The sequence below is a fragment of the Cervus elaphus genome, chromosome 3 (genome assembly GCF_910594005.1).
Source record: "Cervus elaphus chromosome 3, mCerEla1.1, whole genome shotgun sequence".
Taxonomy (NCBI): Eukaryota; Metazoa; Chordata; class Mammalia; order Artiodactyla; family Cervidae; genus Cervus; species Cervus elaphus.
The window spans coordinates 22,717,731-22,738,058 of record NC_057817.1 but is presented as its reverse complement, the minus strand read 5'-3'; the positions used below and the strand labels follow the sequence as shown (position 1 = coordinate 22,738,058).

Below are 20,328 nucleotides of genomic sequence, written 5' to 3'. Positions count from 1 at the left end.
AAGGAATACAAAAGAAAAAACATGCCTCTCCCAAGGGAATCCTAGGATGTCAGGTTTCCCAGAGTCCAGCTGTCTGGCGGGGCTGTGGCTGACCTGAGCCCAAGCTGCTTCCCTCTCCTGCTGGGCGATCACACGCCTTCCTCGGCTCACATCCATAAATCCTGGCAGAATCTTCTAACTACAGCCACTCTAGTAAGAAGGCTGTGTCCCTCTGAGATGCCCCTTTCTAAGCTTGCTCAGGAAGGCTCTCTGGTTTATGCAGATTTTGGCCTCTGATCTAAGAGGCCTTAAGGCCTCTCCAGCTGTTTTTCAGCAAAGCTGCTATTTCTTCTAAGTAGAACAGACAAGGGAAGCAGAAGGCTCTAGTTCTGGATGCAGGTTCCTCCCACCCCACTGGAGCCCTGCTGCTCTTGGGGAGAGTTTGGATACACTGAGGATTTAAACATTCAAATATAAAACCTAGTTGCATAACATGCTGATGTAAACTGTGGCTATTACTTGTTGGTGTGTTCACGGTGCAATGTTGCCGTGCCATGTATAGGCTGGTCCCCTGCTACTGACTAGGGACCAACCAGCCCAGGGCTGCTGGGCTGGGTGCTACAGGGCTTGGACTGTCGTCCCTGTCCTCTCCTCCTTGGTGCAGGAAGGCACTCCCCTCCTACTGTCTTTGCTGGTCTCCTATGAGCCTGTACCCAAGGCAGAAAGAGGCCTGATTCCTTTCGAACACTGCTGCCCTCCCACCCAGTACTAAGTCAGCCAAGATGTCCTTCAAGTCCCTCGGAGACCCAGGGCTTTCCTGAAAGGATGTATTGATCTTTCATTGTTCTGAGGACTCCATCTTTGTGACTCCGAGGCACTTAGAGAGTGCCTGGTTCTCAGGAAATGCTTGAAAAACAAAAATATATATTTCTGATCTATACACATGTGTATGTATGTACACATATTTATATGTTTATTTCTGGCATTTTTCTATAGAGCAATTGCAGTAAAATATCTTAGGCTTTCCTAGCATGTCTTGGTTTACCAGTGCTTTAACAATAACATTGGTACTAAAATGATTAACAGACCTAATAATAGCCATCATTTATTGACTGCTTTACCTGCATTATTTAGTTCTCATGACAACCAACTGGGGAAGATATTATCTTGATTTTATCAAGATGAATTATGAACAAAGCTATTGGAAATGATGGAATTCCAGCTGAGCTATTAAAAATCCTAAAAGATGATGCTGTTAAAGTGTTGTACTCAATATGACAGCAAATTTGGAAAACTCAGCAGTGGCCGCAGGACTGGAAAAGGTCAGTTTTCATTCCAATGCCAAAGAAGGGCAATGCCAAAGAATGTTCAAACTACCATACAATTGCCCTCATTTCACATACTAGCAGAGTTATGCTCAAAATCCTTCAAACTAGGCTTCAGCAGTATGTGAAGTGAGAAACTTCTAGGTGTACAAGTTGGGTTTAGAAAAGGCAGAGGAACTAGAGATCAAATTGCCAATATTTGTTGGATCATAGAGAAAGCAAGGGAATTCCAGAAAAACATCTACTTATGCTTCATTGACTATGCCCTTGACTGTGTGGACCACAACAAACCGGAAAATTCTATAAGAGATGGGAATACCAGACTGCCTTACCTCTCCCCTGAGAAAGCTGTATGAAGGTCAAGAAGAAACAGTCAGTACTGGACATGGGATAACTGACTGGTTCACACTTAAGAAAGGAATAGAACTGGACATGGGATAACTGACTGGTTCACACTTAAGAAAGGAATATGACAAGGCTATATGCTGTCACCCTGTTTTTTTAATGTATATGCAGAGTGCATCATGCAAAATGCCAGGGTGGATGAATCACAAGCTGGAATCAAGATTGCCAGAAGAAGCATCAACAACCTCAGATAGGCAAATGACAACCACTCTAATGGCAGAAAGTGAAGAGGAACTAAAAAGCCTCTTGATGAGGGTGAAAGGGGAGAATGAAAAAGCTGGCTTAAAACTCAACATTCAAAAACTAAGATCATAGCATCCAGTCCCATCACTGCATGGCAAACAGAAGGGCAAAAAGTGGAAACAGTGACAGATTTTATTTTCTTGGGCTCAGAAATCAGTGTGGATTGGTGACTGCAACCATGAAATTAAAACACTTGCTCCTTGGAAGGAAAGCTATGACAAACCTAGACAGTGTATTAAAAAGCAGAAATATCACTTTGCCGACAAAGGGCCATACAGTCAAAGCTATGGTTTTTCCAGTAGTCATGTATGGATGTGAGAGTTAGACCATAAGAAAAGCTGAGTGCCAAAGAATTTCGATTTGTAGGACTGGAGTGCTAGAGAAGACTTGAGAGTCCCTTGGACAGCAGGGAGATCAAACCAGTCAATCCTAAAGGAAATCAACCCTGAATATTCATCGGAAGGACTGATGTTGAAGCTCCATACTTTGGCCACCTGATGCAAAGAGCTGACTCACTGGAAAAGACCCTGATGCTGGGAAAGACTGAGGGCAGGAGGAGAAGGGGATGACAGAGGATGAGATGGTTGGATGGCATCACCAACTCAATGGACACGAGTTTGAGCAAACTCCAGGAAGTAGTGAAGGATAGGGAACCCTGGCATGCTGCATCCATGGAGTTGCAAAGAGGTGGATATGACTTAGCAACTGAACAACATCTGTGGCTTAGAAAATTTACATATTGAATTGGCCCAAAAGTTTGTTAGGTTTTTCCGTAAGATCTTACAGAAAAGGCAGAATGAACTTTTTGGCCAACCCAATACCTTGCACCCACAGTCACACAGTTAGCAAGGGGCAGAGCTGGGTCATCCAAGTGTTGGAAGCAAGTCCAGTACTCTTTCCATAACTAGCCTGTAGAATGAGTGATATTTAACTACATAGAAACTCAGTATTATCTTTGTTGAAGATTTAAATTGGATTCATGTCCTGCTATCAAAAAAAGGCCAACATAATACTCTGGGATGGCAAAGAGTTGAGCTGAATGATGGAAATAAGACACATACCTGACACATGGAGTGGATCGAGACCTCTGACAACCAGTCTGTCTAGTGGAATGGGCTGGTCGATGACTGTACATGAACCACCTTCTTTGATTACTGCTTGCAGCTCAGGAGTAAGTGAAGGGCACATTAAGCCAGGGTCTGAGCCTCCAAGTTTCTGAAATTTAGGGGGAAAATAATGCAAAAAGTAGGAAATAAATACTGACACACACACTTACAGTACATCCTTAAATAAACTGATTTTTAGAGACAATTGTTTGAATCCAGCTTACTGTTTTTTTAGGATCTTGAAAAGCATTTCCCAAAGTACACAGTGATTTAAAGCAGTGTTTCTGAGCCCCAAGTTTAATCACCTGAGTAAATAAATGGTTAATTCCACAGCCTGGAAACATTAAATCACCATCACATCACTGGAAAGATCTTCATTTCCAGTATCCCTCTGTAGTACTGAGTTAAATGAGTGAGAAAGAGGAGCCTCATCTAGGCCCACTCTATCTATGGGATCTTACACTAAAATCTAAATAAATAAGACTCCGTGCTCTATGATTTATAAATAACTGAAATTATTTTGAATATATATGCTAAATTAAAAGAAAAAGGATGTCAAAAATTGTGATGTACATGAAGCAATTTGTGCACTAAATAGCAAAGAGAAATGAAAAAACAACATTCCTTATTTCTTTTTCCAAAAAAAGAGTGACACCTGATGTCTTCTCTGGGTGGTTATTTCTGCTCCTGTGAAGTCAATAAAATTCTCAGATTTATCAGAGAGAAGAATTTAAAGGGGGATTTAAAACAGGTAACATTCCTTATTTCAGAATCAAGTTGTGAAGCATGGAAGCAGAATACTATAACATGGTCAGTAATGAGTCATGGGCTCTGATCTGTGCCACTATGTAAAGAGAAGGTAAGCTGTGCTTAATGTCAGGTTTTGGAAGGGGACAGAGATTTTTCGGGGCTTGACCTGTTCAGACATGCTAGTCTGGCAGCTAAAATCAGGAGGCCATCCAAGTTTCGAAACTGACTCTTAGTGTCTCCAACAGCCACTCCCTCCCCAACCACCGATCAACTATTCACAGATTGATTAATGGGTATCTATTTTATTGCTTGTGAGCTAAGTCACTTCAGTTGTATCTGACTCTCTATGACCCTGTGGACCGCTTCTCTATCCATAGGATTCTGCAGGTAAGAATACTGGAGCGGGTTGCCATGCCTTCCTCCAGGGGATCTTCCTGACCCAGGGATCGAACCTGCATCTCTTATGTTTCCTACATTGGCAGGCGGATTCTTTACCACTAGTGCCAAGTGGGAAGCCCATTTTTTTTTTTTTAATTGAATATAGGCTCTTAAATTATTTAGCTTAACTAACTAACATGCCACATTCCTGGTGGCTCAATGGTAAAGAATCTGCCTGCTAATGCAGGAGACACGGGTTTGATCCCTGGGTCAGGAAGATCCCCTGGAGAAGGAAATGGCAACCCAACTCCAGCATTCTTGCTTGGGAAATCCCAGGGACAGAGGAGCCTGGTGGGCTACAATCCATGGAGTCGCAAGAGAGTTGGACACGACTTATGGACTACAACAATAAACGACAGAGACCAACACGCCATCTGGGAGCTTAGAGTATTAAAATATCCGAGAGATCCGGTCTCACGGTCTCAACTTCGGGGTAAGGCTAGCCACTGAGTGAAAGAGCGAGTGGGTTAGAACATTAAGTATCTCTGATGGCCAAGGAGAAACTGCAGCTCTTCCCACCTCTAAGGGCTGCAGAAAAGGCCCCTTCCTGAAAGCACTGGCCTCAGTCAGGGAACAGACTGTGAAATGGGAAAGTGGTGGACCATGAGACCCATGGCTTAACGGGGAGTAATGACAACAGTGGTAACAATTAACACTTAAAAGAGGAAAATCCCTAGTCTTAGAAGAGATTTTGTGGCTCTAGCCCTTGGTGACTCTTTTTTTCCCTGTGATGCCAAATGTACATCTGTTTGGCATCTGCAGTTCTTAACTACAGGTAGACTCTGAGAGACCAGGGCCCCTTCCCACCCGCAGCCCCCTACATCATCATTTCTCAGGAAGGAGGTGCACTTTCAAACTAGAATGCATTTGGCAGATGGTTTCAAGAGGCCCCCTGCTCTGACAACTTTCACTGTGGTGGACAATGTGGATGAGGAAAAGGCTGATATGGACAAAAGGATCTGAATTTCATTTGTTGAGGCTGGCCAGGCATAAAGTCCTGTGGCTTCTGGGACTCCCCTCAAAAGTATATGGACTTGAGTCATTCTAAAAATACACACACCCTTTGGCATCCTTATGAAATGGGACTTGCTTTTGTTACTGACGTTTTTCAGTTCAGAACTCTATGACAGAAAAAGTCAATACTTTTAAATGCCTCCATTTTATGGAGGGTAAAGTCCAATTTGAAGTACATGAATTTTTTCTCTTTTTAACAACTTATTCAGAAATATCTCCAAACTCATTCAACAGACTTATTTAGAAACAACAGATTTTTACCTTTTTGTTGCGCTTAGTTTTCGTAACTAAGAGGAAATCATCAAAGAGAAACAGATAAACATCTAGGAATCTTGTGCTTTCTGAGGAAAGAAAGAAGATGAAATTGGGGCTGGAAATGGCAAGCAAAAGTTTTTTTTTTTTCTTTTTAAATCAAAGAAACCCTTTAGAAAACAACACAGAACAGGGATCTGGGTGTAGGAGACTCAGGGGGCTCCAATCATGTGGGTCAGAAAACTGCATTACAACTGAGCTGATTTCTACCTAAAGCAGGGACCTGATGTGAGCTCACACTTTCAACTTTAAAGATATTAGTGATGCATTTCATGTGGATCTAAGATAACTTCGGTGATATTTGTAGCGGTCTCAGTTAAGCCAGGACACATCTATTGACCAACAGTACACCAGCATTTTTGCCTCCTGACTCATCCGGGTGTCACTGGCAAAGGTATACATTACTAGAGAAAAGGCACTTTGTCACTGACGTGGACTCAACTGCATAGCCCCCTAATTATCTGTGGAAGCCCCAACCCCCATTGTGTACTCGGAATAAGGAAGTAATTAAGGTTAGATGAAGGCTTAAGGGAGGACCCCGGTGAATATCATTCAAGAGGACACACCAAGGCACGCTCGCGCTCTCTCTGCCACGCATGGACACTGAGAAAGCTGGAAAGAGAGCTCTCACCAGGAACACATCAGCAGGTGACTTGATCTTAGACTTCCACCCTCCAGCACTGTGAGAAATAAACATCTCCTGTTTAAGCCACCCAGCCGGCAGCATTTTGTTATGGCGGCCCTAGCTGATTAAGAGTCATTAAAACAATTTGTTTCTCGAGTTTTGCAATGTGTCTATACATGTTTAAAGTCTTCATGTAGCTTTACATTTACAACCTTTTCTTTATATAACTTTTGATGATAACTGAAGGCAAATAGGCTTTTCTGCTTTTCCCTAAGGAGACAGCAGTAGAAGGGAAAAATATTGGAGAGATCGCTCCCCTTCTTGATTTAACTCTATCCCTTAGAAATTAGAAATGGTTAAATTTAAATGATTTTAGAGGAACGGACAGTCCTTTCAGAGGGGAATATGACAGGCACTTAAAGGAAATATAAGAAAAATCAAGTAAATATTTTTTATTATTCTGTTTGTTTATATTATTCTAGAAGTTCTCTCTTGTATATCCTGGAAACACAATGTCTAAGATTAAATTAATAGATACAATATCTAACACTCCCCTTCTTTAAGTTTAGAGGAAAGATACTTCCTATATTTGCCCCGAAGAGAAATTAGATATTTTATTCAATCTTGAATTATCCTTGAATATTTTTTAAGTGTTTTCCATCACTACTAGAAACTCCTTTTGGCAAACTGGGCTGTGGCACAGACTGCCGGTGGTCTCTCAAAAACAATTCTTATTTTGTAGTAATGAAATTTCCAAGTTTTAGTGGGTAGATGTTTACTGTGAACAAATACATGTGCCAACTCTCCTTGTAGCTGAATGTGACCAAGTGACTGAATTCTAACCAATGGGATAGGAGTTAGAATGCGGGCAGAATTCAGTCACTTGGTCACATTCAGCTACGAGGAAAGCTGGCACATATACTTCCAAGCAGCAGATTAAGGCAGAATCTTGCCTTCTAAGAGCTTTAACTGTAATAAGAGCAGACTCATAATAAACACAGACAAGATTTGAGATAAATTCAAGAACCGACAGTGCTAAAGTAAAGATGGGATTATGAAAAAGGATGACTAAAAGAGGGACATTGTAGGCCTAAAGCCAGAGTATTCATATTTGCTATACCGGGAGTCTGAAGCTACGGGTCACACAACCAGTTCTGAGACTTACTAACTGGTGCGGTTCTAGCTCGGTTCGGTCTTTCTCTCACAGAGCCTGAACTGTGGGGTTCCCATCGCACTGCGGGGCTTCCCTGGTGGCTCAGCTGGTGAAGAATCTGCCTGCAATGAGAGAGACCTGGGTTCGATCCCTGGGTTGGGAAGATACCCGGGAGAAGGGAGAGGCTACCCACCCCAGTGTTCTGGTCTGGAGAATTCCATGGACTGTACGGTTCACGGGGCTGCAAAGAATTGGACATCACTGAGTGACTTTCACTTCACTTTATCGCACCGCTAGGGGACAGAGCAGCCCCACCGGCTCACCCCAGCTCTGCAGCGGCCTGGACAATGGGTGTTCTCCAGGTGCCACAGCTGGCTACTTGGCCATCATACTGGCTTGAACTTCACTCACTTCTATTTAGAAACACCAATCTGTGGGGGGCAGTGCATCTGTGGAAGTTATGTGCTGACATGAATTCCAATGGGAAGCTGGTTAAAGTTCAAAAGTTATAAAAACGTGTACCTTCTGGGAATGAGAAAATGCACTTATTTAATCTTAACACCACAGTTTTTAAGGCTAGAACAGATTCTGAAACATATTAGTAGTAGGTATCATCGTTATCACTGTTATCACCACCGTCATCACCAATATTTACAGAAGAGATTAAGGAAATTTAAACAATTTCCCTTGGTGCTAAAGCCCCTAATTCTTGGTCCAGTGCTTTCCCCATTCAAAACAATACCCTATTTCTTCTAATATTATTACCCCCACCACATTTCCATACCAACTCTGAGTCAAAGTCCCAGTGACTTTAAACTTGATAGGACACTCCTGTATGACGCCGCCTCCCCCTCTGATGAAACCTGACTAACAGCATATACTGTTAGACAGGAGCCTGGTGTTACTAATATTTACACAGGTCTTCCTTTTTGATCCACACCCATTTCTAACATTTTAGGATAGGCTAGTGCAACTCACTGTGTTGGGGAAGTTGGTGGACACAGGGAAGAGGTGAAATAAAATCTCTGATAATTCCAGGCAGAGGCCAAATCTTGGAGGGAAAGTCATATGACTGCACACAGAACTGTGTTTTGCTTCCTTACTTTTGGTTTTGGTTGGATCTGGCTTTGTCACAATGATATAGTTATTTCTGAAATTGTAATAACATTAAAGGGAGTGTAAAACTGTTATCTTTTCAAAGGCAAGTGGGGGCAGGGGGAGTCTACAGGTGGAGAATGGTTGAGAAACAAAGACCCAGACTCTTCCCACCTCACCCTGCTTCACTGGAGCCTTCAGGTTGGTCTCTCTGCTTTGCCTCCTCCAGCCACTTTGCACACTGCTTTTCAGAACTTGTTCTTCAACAACTTTTAACCCTATTGTGTCCCTGTGTGAGGACCCAGTGGCTTCCTGCTATCTGCAGTCTCCTGGCTGGATCCCTCTGGCTTCCAAGGCAGTCCCTAAAATTCTGGAAGCCAGCTAGGTTGAGGCAGCCTGTTGGCTTGGGTCTGAATGCTGCCATTAACTTGCCAAGTCACCTTGAATGTGTTATGGAACTTCCCTGTATTTGTCCTGTGATGTGGGATTAAATGTAACTTCTCTGCATAACTCACTGGCAGGAGAAAATGCACGTAAAACTCCTTTGCTGTGAAACATCAGGCGTGTCTGAGTGGGCAGGGCTTATGTCCCAGGCTGACATCGAACACTGTCTTGAAAATAGAGCAGATTCTCAACAGATGTGTCCTGAATAAGGACTTACTGCCCAGCAGCCCCTACCGACAAGATCTCAGACGACTATAAACATGCAATCTCACATCCTACAGGGCTTCACACACTGTAGGTGCTCAATCAAGATTTTGTGAAGCAATGAATCAATGAATGAAAGCAAATCTTACTTCAGTTGGGCAGCCTTTCTGATCATGACATTTACTGAGTGCTGATTCTCTACCAACTATTCTTCCAAGAGCTACCTACATTCAATAGCTCACTTAAAACCTCACAACAAAGAGGGGAAACTGCAGTGTGGGGAGACTGCTGAACAAGGCTCCTGGTTACAGAGACAGCAAATGTGGAGCTGGGAAGGGAGCCTGGCGGTCAGCTCGGGGCACACCCTCTAACCATGCTGGGAGCCTGTTCTTCCAGGTGGCCTCTGCCTCCAAGCCTTTTCTCGTGCTGTGCTTTTCATTTGGGATGTCCTCCCTCCTGTCCTCCCACTGACCTAACATCCTTCTATTCCCCAGAGTCCCCCCCCTCCAGTCCCAGGGACCACAGGGAGCCTCTCCGGGGCACTCCAGCATCGGACTGTCCTCCGGACTCAGACTGCAGGTCTGCTTACTGGGGCAGACCTTCTCAGCTCGAGGGAGAGGATTATCCAGGATAGTGATTCTCTATCCTGTAACCCCGGGCAGCACAAAGTGTGTTACATAACAGATTCTCTGTCAACACTGACAGTCTGACTGCCCAGCTCAATGAGGGTGGGAACGGCTGATGTCGAGTGTTTACTAGATTCCAGATCTTGAGCTTGGAGAGGGAAATGGCAACTCACTCCAGTATTCTTGCTTAGAAAATCCCATTGACAGAGGAGCCTGGTAGGCTACAGTCCACGGGGTCACAGGAGTTGGACACGTCTTAGCGACCAAGCCACCACCACCACCAGACCTTGAGCTAAGCTCTTCACCTGGACTTCAGTCTTGTAAGATACACACAGTCACCCCGTTTTAGAGGCGCCCTGTGGTCTGATCAAGCTGGAGTCTGTGTGACTCTGCAGGATGCTGATTCACATCTGCTGTCACCTCTGCCACAAGCAAATGCAGTTCCTGCCACCCTTCTGTTAGCCGCAGCTGGACAAGTTACAAGGGAGCAAAGGTGTTGGGTTTGTAAAGGAAGCAGTTATTTACCTGCAAGAGTTAACTTTCCTTCATAGAGAAGGTGTCTGTTGGTTGGTGACAGGATGTTTTCTGCCATGTGTTCTTTAAAAATGTGTTTCAGGCACTGGAAAAACAAGGGAGAAAAATCAAAGAGAAGTTAGTGATTAGAAGACAGCATGTTCCAGAAGCTAGGGCAATCCAACTCTGTCTACAAAGTTGGAGACGTTTGGAAATGCCAGTAAGTGGCCATGGGACTGGGGAAGAATAGGAAAACCTCTTAGAAGGACCAGCCCAGGAATGGCGTGATGATGCCAGCCTCCCCACCACACACAATGCCATGTGGATGAAGGCTTTACATCAGCAAGATTTATAATTCTGGTGGGCAGCTGGGGACTTTGTAATAAGATTAGTGTATTTCCACCCAAATGCCAAACGTCTGGAAAGGGACATACGTTCTAACTGATCCCTTTTGTACCTCTGGAATGAAAAACCTTTTATCTCGATCCCAAAGTGGAGGCCACACTACAATCTCCTGTAGATGTCTGAACTTCTGAAAATTGTCAAGCCACTTCACTTTTCCTTCAAGATCCCCTAAAAGACAAGACACATCCAATATATTTTAAAATGCATGAGACATTACAGCATAAAATTTAACCAAGATCCATCGAAATCATTCAGACACTGAACCCCCTGGAATCAAACTATATCTTAGGTTCATTTAACATATTTCTCGCTGTTTGAACACCTTAGAAAAACTCACTAATTTGAAATCAGCCTCTTGCAGAGAAAATGAAGTTGAACTAATTCAGTAAATTGTAAATGTGCATTTTTATTTCAATAATACTAATAATGCCCCTGGTAGCTCTCTCATATTCCCTGTATCATATAGCTGGTGATTACAGGAAGGAAAAAAAATCAGACTAACAAGGACAAGCATGTCTTTTTGTCTTAATCATAAAACACACATTCCCTTTATGGTAAAGTTGATTATTTCTTTTGGTAAGAATGTGTTTTTTCTTCAAAGGTTTGTATTAGTTTCCCAATATTTTTAAATAACATATTGCTACTGAGGTTTTCAAATGATTTTTGAAAATATGGAGGGCAAGTCGTAGACCCACAGAATTAATGGTTAGGGGAATCTATGAGAATTCACTATCTTTAAGCTCATAAACTCAGAGGAAGGCCACAGGGATGCCTTTCCTCAACAAAGAAAATTCAGATTTTATTGAGAAATTCCTGGAAGAGATGTTATTATCTTCCTCACAAACCTATCAAAATGAGTAATAATCTTCAAAATTACTTTAAAATTTAAAAAAGTCTGTCTTTAATTGAATTTTCTGTCAATCAATTTGATAAACTTAATTCTAGTTCCTTGGGTCGGTCATTAGAGAATTTGAACAAAAACTTAAAAAAGGGAAAGAACTCCTAACTGAGTGGTCATTTTACTTTTAAACATGCAAAAGAAAAAAATATATCATTTCTGTACAGCTGATAATTATCAATTTGAATTGTTCCTTTTTTGATGCTCCCTAGGAAATCTTTTATGGACACCTATCACGGATTTCTTTATTTGGATTTGACTATACATAGCTACCCAAATAGACTTAAATTATTACAGGGCTTGCTCTTTTATCTCCTAATTTCAGTTCTAAATATTGCGGTTGGCGTTATATTTAGATTGGCCCTCGATTTCAGTGACCTAAAAAAAAAATGACGGTGGTAATTTATCCTCCAGAAAGGCATTTCATGCTGTTTACTTCCATTGCTTTGTGTGTGGGTTCAGTATGGATGTTAAAAACAAACTGCCTTCATCATCTGGGAAGTAGAAGTTTTCCTGCCTGAACTCACATCTGAAAATCGTGGAGATGGAGCCAAGTCCTGCGTGAACCCTTAGGAGTTAAGAGTTCTCACAGGGTTGGCCAGGATGTGAGTGGAGCCCATTGTTTTGAGTGTGTTTGATTTACATTGCAAACTCAAAGTCAAATCCACATTTCCAGAGCCAGTGACCTCAACCCAATGGAATCACCTCCTAGGTTGGAAGCCCAGCTGGTTCCCAGGAGCACCAGGGCCCCCCAACTCTTTGACTAGAGCTGACACTGGGGCTTTGGGTCCCTCATTTCAGGGACTTACGGATTGACTTTTCCACCTTTTCCTTGATGGAGTAGATCATGATTTTCTCCGTAGAGTCTGTACTCCTTTTCCAGATATTCTTCAGCAACAAGGGGTATCGAGTCAGCCTGTGTAGTGGGGCCACGAGCAGCTCAGGTAAGTGAAGGCGTCTACACTGGTCATTTTGCTCACACCACTGGGGAAGGCAAAACCAGGCCCATCAGAACATCGTTTCTCCTATTGGGGCACTGAGGAATCTGGACACAAGAAAACCTTAAGAGATCTCACTCAGTAATGACATAACACACCTGTGAGCTTGCTGGGAAAAATTATAAGGACTGAATATTCATTGGAAGGACTAGATCTTGCTTTTGAAAATTCCTTATTAAATCGTCTTAGCAAACATTTATCTACTAGTACTGAATTCAGGATCTCAAATGGGTTTTTTTTTGGCAATGTGCCTAAGAAGTATTATACACATATTCCAGCCTTGTTTACCCTTCTGACTGACTTTAGTTTTCCCTTTTGCTCTTCCCTGGCCCCTGGGGTTGATTTCTGGGTTTGCCAACTCTGCTACCACCTTTGCTACAGTGCAGTTAGGAAAACTGAGAATCAACAGTGGATGGGGAGAAAGGAAAAAGAAGGATTTTTGCTTATTGGGTGAGTTCCGTAACTCTCCTTTGTTGGAAGGAATCAGAATAATGAAAAAGTGAGGCTAAAGAGGCTAAACTGATCTACATCACACAGAAGAGAAATGAGAAGAAAAAAGACAAACGGTTGTCAATAGCGAGAGTTTGTTCAAGGAGGCGGCTGCCAGGTGTACATGCAATGGGGAAGACATGAAAGGAAATTTTAGTAAGTACTGCTACGTTAGGCCTTACAAATAGCTGAGAAAAGAAGTGAAAGGCAAAGGAGAAAAGGAAAGATATATTCATCTGGATGCAGAGTTCCAAAGAACAGCAAGGGGAGATAAGAAAGTCTTCCTAAGTGAACAATGCAAAGAAATAGAGGAAAACAATAGAGTGGGAAAGACTAGAGATCTCTTCAAGAAACCCAGAGATACCAAGGGAACATTTCATGCAAAGATGGTAACAATAAAGGAGAGAGATGGTATGGACCTAACAGAAGCAGAAGATATTAAGAAGAGGTGGCAAAAATACACAGAAGAACTGTATCAAAAAGGTCTTAATGACCCAAATAATCAAGACAGTGTGATCACTTACCTAGAGCTAGACATTCTAGAGTGTGAAGTCAAGTGGGCCTTAGGAAGCATTACTAGGAACAAAGCTCATGGAGGTGTTAGAATTCCAGTGGAACTATTTAGAATCCTAAAAGATGATGTTGTTAAAGTGCTGCACTCAATATGACAGCAAATTTGGAAAACTCAGCAGTGGCCACAGGACTGGAAAAGGCATTTTCATTCTAATCCCAAAGAAAGGCAATGCCAAAGAATGTTCCAACTACTGCACAATCACACTCATTTCACATGCTAGCAAGGTAATGCTCAAAATCCTTCAAGCTAGGCTTCAATAGTACGTGAACCAAGAACTTCCAGATGCTAAAGGTGGATTCAGAAAAGGCAGAGGAACCAGAGATCAAATTGCCAACATCTGTTAGATCATAGAGAAAGCAAAGGAATTCCAGAGAAACATCTACTTCTGGTTCATTAACTACACTAAAGCCTTTGCCTGTGTTCATCACAGCAAACTGCGGAAAACCAGACCACCTTACCTGCCTCCTGAGAAACCTATATGCAGGTCAAGAAGCAACAGTTAGAACCAGACATGGAATAATGGACCGGTTCAAAACTGGGAAAGAAGTATGCCAAGGCTGTATATTGTCACTCTGCTTATTTAACTTCTACGCAGAGCGCATTATGAGAAATGCTGGGCTGGATGAATGACAAGCTGGAATCAAGACTGGCAGGAGAAATACCAATAATCTCAGATATGCAGATGATGTCACCTTAATGGCAGAAAGTGAAGAGGAACTAAAGAGCTTTTTGGTGCAAGTGAAAGAGGACAGTGAAAAAGTTGGCTTAAAACTCAACATTCAAAAAATGAAGATCATGGCATCTGGTCCCATCATTTCATGGCAAACAGGTGGGGAAAAAAATGGAAACAGTGACAGACTATCTTCCTGGGTTCCAAAGTCACTGTGACGGTGACTGCAGCCATGAAATTAAAAGATGCCTGTTCCTAGGGGGGAAAAAAGCTATGACAAACCTAGACAGTGTATTAAAAAGCAGAGACATCACTTTGTTGACAAAGGTCCATACGGTCAAAGCTATGGTTTTTCCAGTAGTCATGTACAGATGTGAGAGCTGGACCATAAAGAAGGCTGAGCACCCAAGAATTGATGCTTTCGAGCTGTGTTGTTGGAGAAGACTCTTGAGATTCCCTTGGACAGCAAGGGGATCCAACCAGTCAATCCTAAAAGAAAGAAACCCTGAATATTCATTGGAAGGACTGATGCTGATGATGAAGCGCCAATACTTCGGCCATCTGATGCAAAGAGCCGACTCTTTGAAAAAGAACCTGAGGGCAAGAGAAGAAGGGGATGACAGAGGATGAGATGGTTGGATGGCGTCACTGACTCAATGGACATGAGTTTGAGCAAACTCTGGGAGATAATGAAGGACAGGGAAGCCGGCGTGCTACAGTCCATGGGGTTGTGAAGAACTGGACACAACTTAGTGACAACAAGAACACACATGGAAGTCACAGCCACCACCCACCACCCCATTTTGCTGGCTCCATTCTTTTCTCTGGAAGAAGAGAGCTCTTTCTCTTTCTCCCTGTCTCTTCCCTTCTCCAACTGTCCCCCTTTTCTCTCCTAGCCTCAAGCTTTGCAATTCTCCTTGTCTTCCATACCCTCCTACCCTAACAACTAGATCACATGTCTTCTAAAAACTTCCAGGACTCTTCCTTATGGGAATTCTGCCATGCATGATCTTTCCCACTTCCCCACATACAGATGGCAGGTCAGAAAAGTGAGCCCAGAGGTACATGGAGGATGGAGCTCTAGGGGCTAGGCTTTAAGGCTGAGGGACCACCTCCCCTCTCTGCACCTCAGACTCCTCTTCTATAAAATGGGAGTAGGTATTAGACGACTTCCTAGTTCTCATCCAGCTCAAAATGGCTGTGATCCTCACTGGGGTTGAAGGGATGCAGGAAGCAGAGACTGCAGCCATGAAAGGGCTGGGAGCAGAAAGAGTGGAGGAAAGAGGTGTGGGAAGGCCATCATCGTTTGTGGCCTTCAGTTCAGTTCAGTTGCTCAGTTGTGTCCGACTCTCTGCGACCTCTCTGTCCATCACTAACTCCCAGAGATTTAGTGGCTGATTGCTGTACTGAGTCACCGGCAGCAGCACTGCGCTACCTGCTGGTCCTTGTGGGAACCTGGGGAGCTCCAGCAATTCATTTCTCATCAGCAGTCAGGGATTCCCTCAAAATACACAGCCCTGGGTCACTGCTCCAAATTTCCATGCCGTGGGCAACAGCTTTGGTGGCCAGCACCCACTGGTGTTCAGGGTAAATATAAAGGCACTGAATCTCCCCCAGATATCAATCAGAAAAGAAATACCAGTGGTAAATAATTTAGACAAAGATCCAGGCAGAGATACACAAAATATTTATAGTGTTTTGAAAGGTCTCAGAAGAGCAAAAAAAAAAAAAAGATATTTGATAATTCTAAAAGTGAAACTATTTCTTTCATTTCTCTGTTGGCTTTACTTTTCATGTCTATTAGGGAAAGAAAAGAAACTCTCTGTCATGAGAAACTGGATATACAAGTCCTTTCCTGGATGGATCTAGATGAGTGGAATCTGCTTCAGTTTGATAATAAATAAATTTACATATAGTTGGGAGATCAAGATCGTGGAACAGAAGGACATAGACCTCACCAACTCCTACAAGTACATAAAAAATACACCTACATGTGTACCAATTCTTACAGAATACCTACTGAATGCTGGCGGAAGGGCTCATAGAACCAAAACTGCCAGGAAGATCACCATGCAACAAGGTAGGACGGGATGGGACCTGTACTCCCGGGAGGGAGCTGTGAAAGAGGAAGGGTTGCTTGCCCTAGGAACAAATCTTGCTGTCTAGATCAGCCAGAACAGAACGGAATCTGCAGAGGCTCAGAGAAGAGTGCAGCAGTTGGCTGAAGCAGGTAGAAAAGAGAGACCGGCACACCTGATCGCAGCCACCTTGCTGCACTCCCCGGCTCCATGCATGTGTCTGCGAGTGCAGGTCGGGGGTGGGTGCTGAATCTTGGGTTTCAGCAGACAGATTTGGGGAGAGCACTGGGGGTGGCTGTGCAGAGAGTCTGAAGCGGCCAGAGTGTGGACTGGGTGGCAACTGGGGCTGTGTGTGGGATGAAACTTGGGTCTGTGACAGAAGCCCTATTGTTGACGAGCACCTGAAGGGAGAGGTGGGGCCCCACAGAGTGCTCACAGAGGGCAGGGCTCTGGGAGCACGTGAGTACCTGCTGTTCCCCCACACAGAGGTGGGGTTGAAATCTGAGCTGTATCAGGAGAGTTCGGGACTTTAGTGGCTTTAGGCTGCCGGTGCCTCTGTAAGTTAAGTGACTGTGGGACATCCAAGCAGAGGACTGATGCTCCCATAGCTGGGGCAAGTCCAGAGTCAGCAGCTGCGGGTTCTGCAGGTACACATACGTGGAGGTGGGGCCAGGGTCTGTGCCCGTCCCGTAGCTCGGAGGGGGTTGAGGAGCATGACTACAGGCAGCTAAGAAAGGTCCTGGGGCCTGACTTCAGGGAATCTGTGCCCACAGATCTGAGCTGGTGGCTTCATGAGCACAGCACCTGAGGGACATCCAGCCCAACCGCCTGCACTCCCGTGGCTGAGGAGGAGGTGGGGGCCACACCAAAAACCGTGTACTCTAAGCACACACAGGGGGTGACAGACACGACGGAGCGCATTTCAGCGGACAGCTCCTGATGCGGGACACTCATGGTTCCTCTCCCAGTGGTGATGCTTCAGGACTGCCTACCCCACACCGCAGCTCAGAAACAAGATGATCTGGGGGCTTCTACTACAACTGGGAGCAGACTGCGCTCCCAACAAAGCTGTGACCGCAGACCAAATAGGAGGCTCTGCTCACCACAGGAACAATCACACTCCCTATGAAGGGGAGAACCACCAGCACACAAGGAGGAAGGACACGGGAGGCACCCATACTAAATGCAGCCCTGGCACCAAAAATATAAAGACTCACTCAGACGACACAAGGATGCTCCTACATAAAAACAGCTCTTCAAGACCATAGGAAATAACTGTTTCTCCTAAATCCAGGGGCAAAGAAATAAAACTGAAACCAAGAAGCAGAGGAACTATTTCCAAAAATAGGACAGGAGAAATCTCCAATAAAACAGAATGCTCTACCAGATTCTGAGTTCGAAAAGAAGATAAGGCTTCCCTGGTGGCTCAGTGGTGAAGAATTCACCTGCCAATGCAGGAGGCATGGGTGTGATCCCTGATCTGGAGTCATGAAGCAACTACAGAGCCCACAGGCCACATGCTACCAAGCCCCCATGCTGCAACTACCAAACCCACTTGCCCTTGGAAGAGCTCGTGCTCTGCAACAAGAGAAGCCACCACAAGGAGAAGCCCACACATCACAGCTACACACTAGCCTCTGGTCACGGCAATGAACTCAGCACAGCGAGAAGAAAGTAACAACCAACAAATTAAGAAAGGGCATTGACATAAATGCACATCACTTTAGCAAGGAACTACAAATATAAAGAGAAGCCAATGAGAATGAGAAAATGTGTATGCTGAGATAAAGGCAAGCTAAAGGGCAATAAATAACAAACTAAACAATGCAGGGTTTCCCTGATGGCTCAGCAGTAAAAATAATCTGCCTGCTAATGTTGGAGACATGGGTTTGATCCCTGCTACAGGAAGATTTCACACGCTGTGGATCAACCAAGCCTGTGTACCACGACTAATGAGCCAGTGCTCTAGAGCCTGCACATCACAACTGCTGAGCCCACACACCTCTACTACAGAAGCCCGCATGCCCTAGAGCCCATGCTTCACAATAAGAGAAGCCACAGCAATGAGAAATCGTGCACCACACCAGAGAGTAGCCTCCGCTCACCACAACGAGACAAAAGCCTGTGCAACAACAAAGACTCAGCGCGGCAATCAATCAATCAATAAATGTATTAAAAAAACAATGTAGGACAAATAAGTGATCTAGAAGACAGAATAATAAAGGAAATCAATCAGAAAAGTAGACAGAAAGTCAAATGAAAGAAAGAAAATACATGAGATTTATGGGATAATATAAAGTGAGCCAATCTACAATCTAACCTACCACTGGAAAGAAATAGAAAAAGAACAAATAAAGCCTAAAGTCAGCATAAGGAAGGAAATAATAATAAATCAGAGAGGAAGAAATAGAATAGAGATCAAAAAATAGAAAAAAAAAACAAAAAAACAAAAAAACCCAAAATCCAATGAAACCAAGAGCTGGTTTTTTTTTTGAAAGGTGAAACAAAACTGGGGCTTCCCTGGAGGCTCAGTGGTAAAGAATCTGCCTGCAATGCAGAAGATGTGGGTCTGATCTCTGGTCAGGAAGATCCCCTGGAGAAGGAAATGGCAACCCACTCCAGTATTCTTGCAGAAGATGTGGGTCTGATCTCTGGTCAGGAAGATCCCCTGGAGAAGGAAATGGCAACCCACTCCAGTATTCTTGCCTGGGAAATTCCATGGACAGAGGAGCCTGGCCAGGCTGTAGTCCACTGGGTTGCAAAAGAGTCAGACATGATTTAATGACCAGAAGAACAGCAACAAAACAAATTCACAAACCTCTGGCCAGGTTCACCAAGAAGAAATGAAAGGACCCAAATAAAACAAGAAATGAGAGAGGAAGCATAACAAGATTTTGCAGAAACACAAAAATCTGTGACAGACTACTACAAAGAATTATATGCCAACAAACTGGACAACCTACAAGAAATGGATAAGTATTTAGGGACAGACAGCCCACCAAAACAGAATCAAGAAGAGATAAATAATTTAAACAGATTGATCACTAGAAGTGAAACAGAATCTCTAATAATAACAAAAAAAAAAAAGGTCCCAGACTTCCCTAATTGTCCAGTGGTTAGGAATCTGCCTGCTAATGCAGGGACATGAGTTTGAAACCTGGTCTGAGAAGATTCCACATGCCTCAGGGCAACTAAGCCCATGCATGTGTTTGCTGAAACTAAAAAAAACAAAAAAAAAACAATCCCCTGCAAACAAAAGTCTAGGATCCAATGAGTTTGCTGGGGAATCCTACCAAACATGCAATGGACTTATACCAATCCTTTTCAAACTCTTCTTTAAGACTGAAGAGTAGGGGATACCCTAAAGTCATTCTATGAAGTTACTATCACTCTGATACCAAAACCAGAAAAAGACACTATGAAAAAAGAAAATTATAGGTCACTATCTTTGATGAATACAAATAAAAAACTTCTCAACAAAATTCAGCAAACCAAATACAACAAGTAAAAAGGATAATAATATACACGATCAAGCTAGATTTAACCTAGAGTCACAAAGACAGTTCAACATAAGCAATACACCACATCAACAAAAGAAAGGACAAAACACCCCCATGATCATCTCAACAGATGCAGAAAAAGCATTGGATAAAATGTAACATCCATTTATTATATATATTAAAAAAACTCTCCAGAAAGTGGGCACAGAGGAAACCTTCCTCAACATAATAAAGCCCATATATTACAAATCCACAGTTAACATCATTCACAAAAGTGAAAAGCTGAAAGCATTTCCTCTAAGATCAGGAACAAGTCAAGGATGTCCATTCTTGCCACTTTTATTCAACTTTAGTTTTAGAAGTCCTAGCCACTGTAATCAGAAAAGAAATGGAAATAAAAGGGATTCAAATTGGAAAAGAAGTAAAAACTTCACTGTTTGCAGATGACAGGATACAATATATAGAAAATCCTAAAGATGTTACC

At 43.3% G+C, this 20,328-nt stretch overlaps 1 protein-coding gene across 1 annotated transcript in view; it reads right to left on the bottom strand.

Annotated features, from left to right (window-relative positions):
- The window catches only part of PLEKHG7 (pleckstrin homology and RhoGEF domain containing G7), an 88,988-nt gene that overhangs the window by 6,733 nt on the left and 61,927 nt on the right, over positions 1-20,328 (bottom strand). Inside the window, exons 11-15 of the mRNA XM_043891078.1 lie at positions 12,345-12,519; positions 10,690-10,805; positions 10,245-10,338; positions 5,522-5,601; positions 3,014-3,167 (exon numbers count right to left, since the gene is read on the bottom strand). Of these exons, the coding sequence (XP_043747013.1) occupies positions 3,014-3,167; positions 5,522-5,601; positions 10,245-10,338; positions 10,690-10,805; positions 12,345-12,519 (619 nt within the window). The remainder of the gene's footprint in view (positions 1-3,013; positions 3,168-5,521; positions 5,602-10,244; positions 10,339-10,689; positions 10,806-12,344; positions 12,520-20,328) is intronic.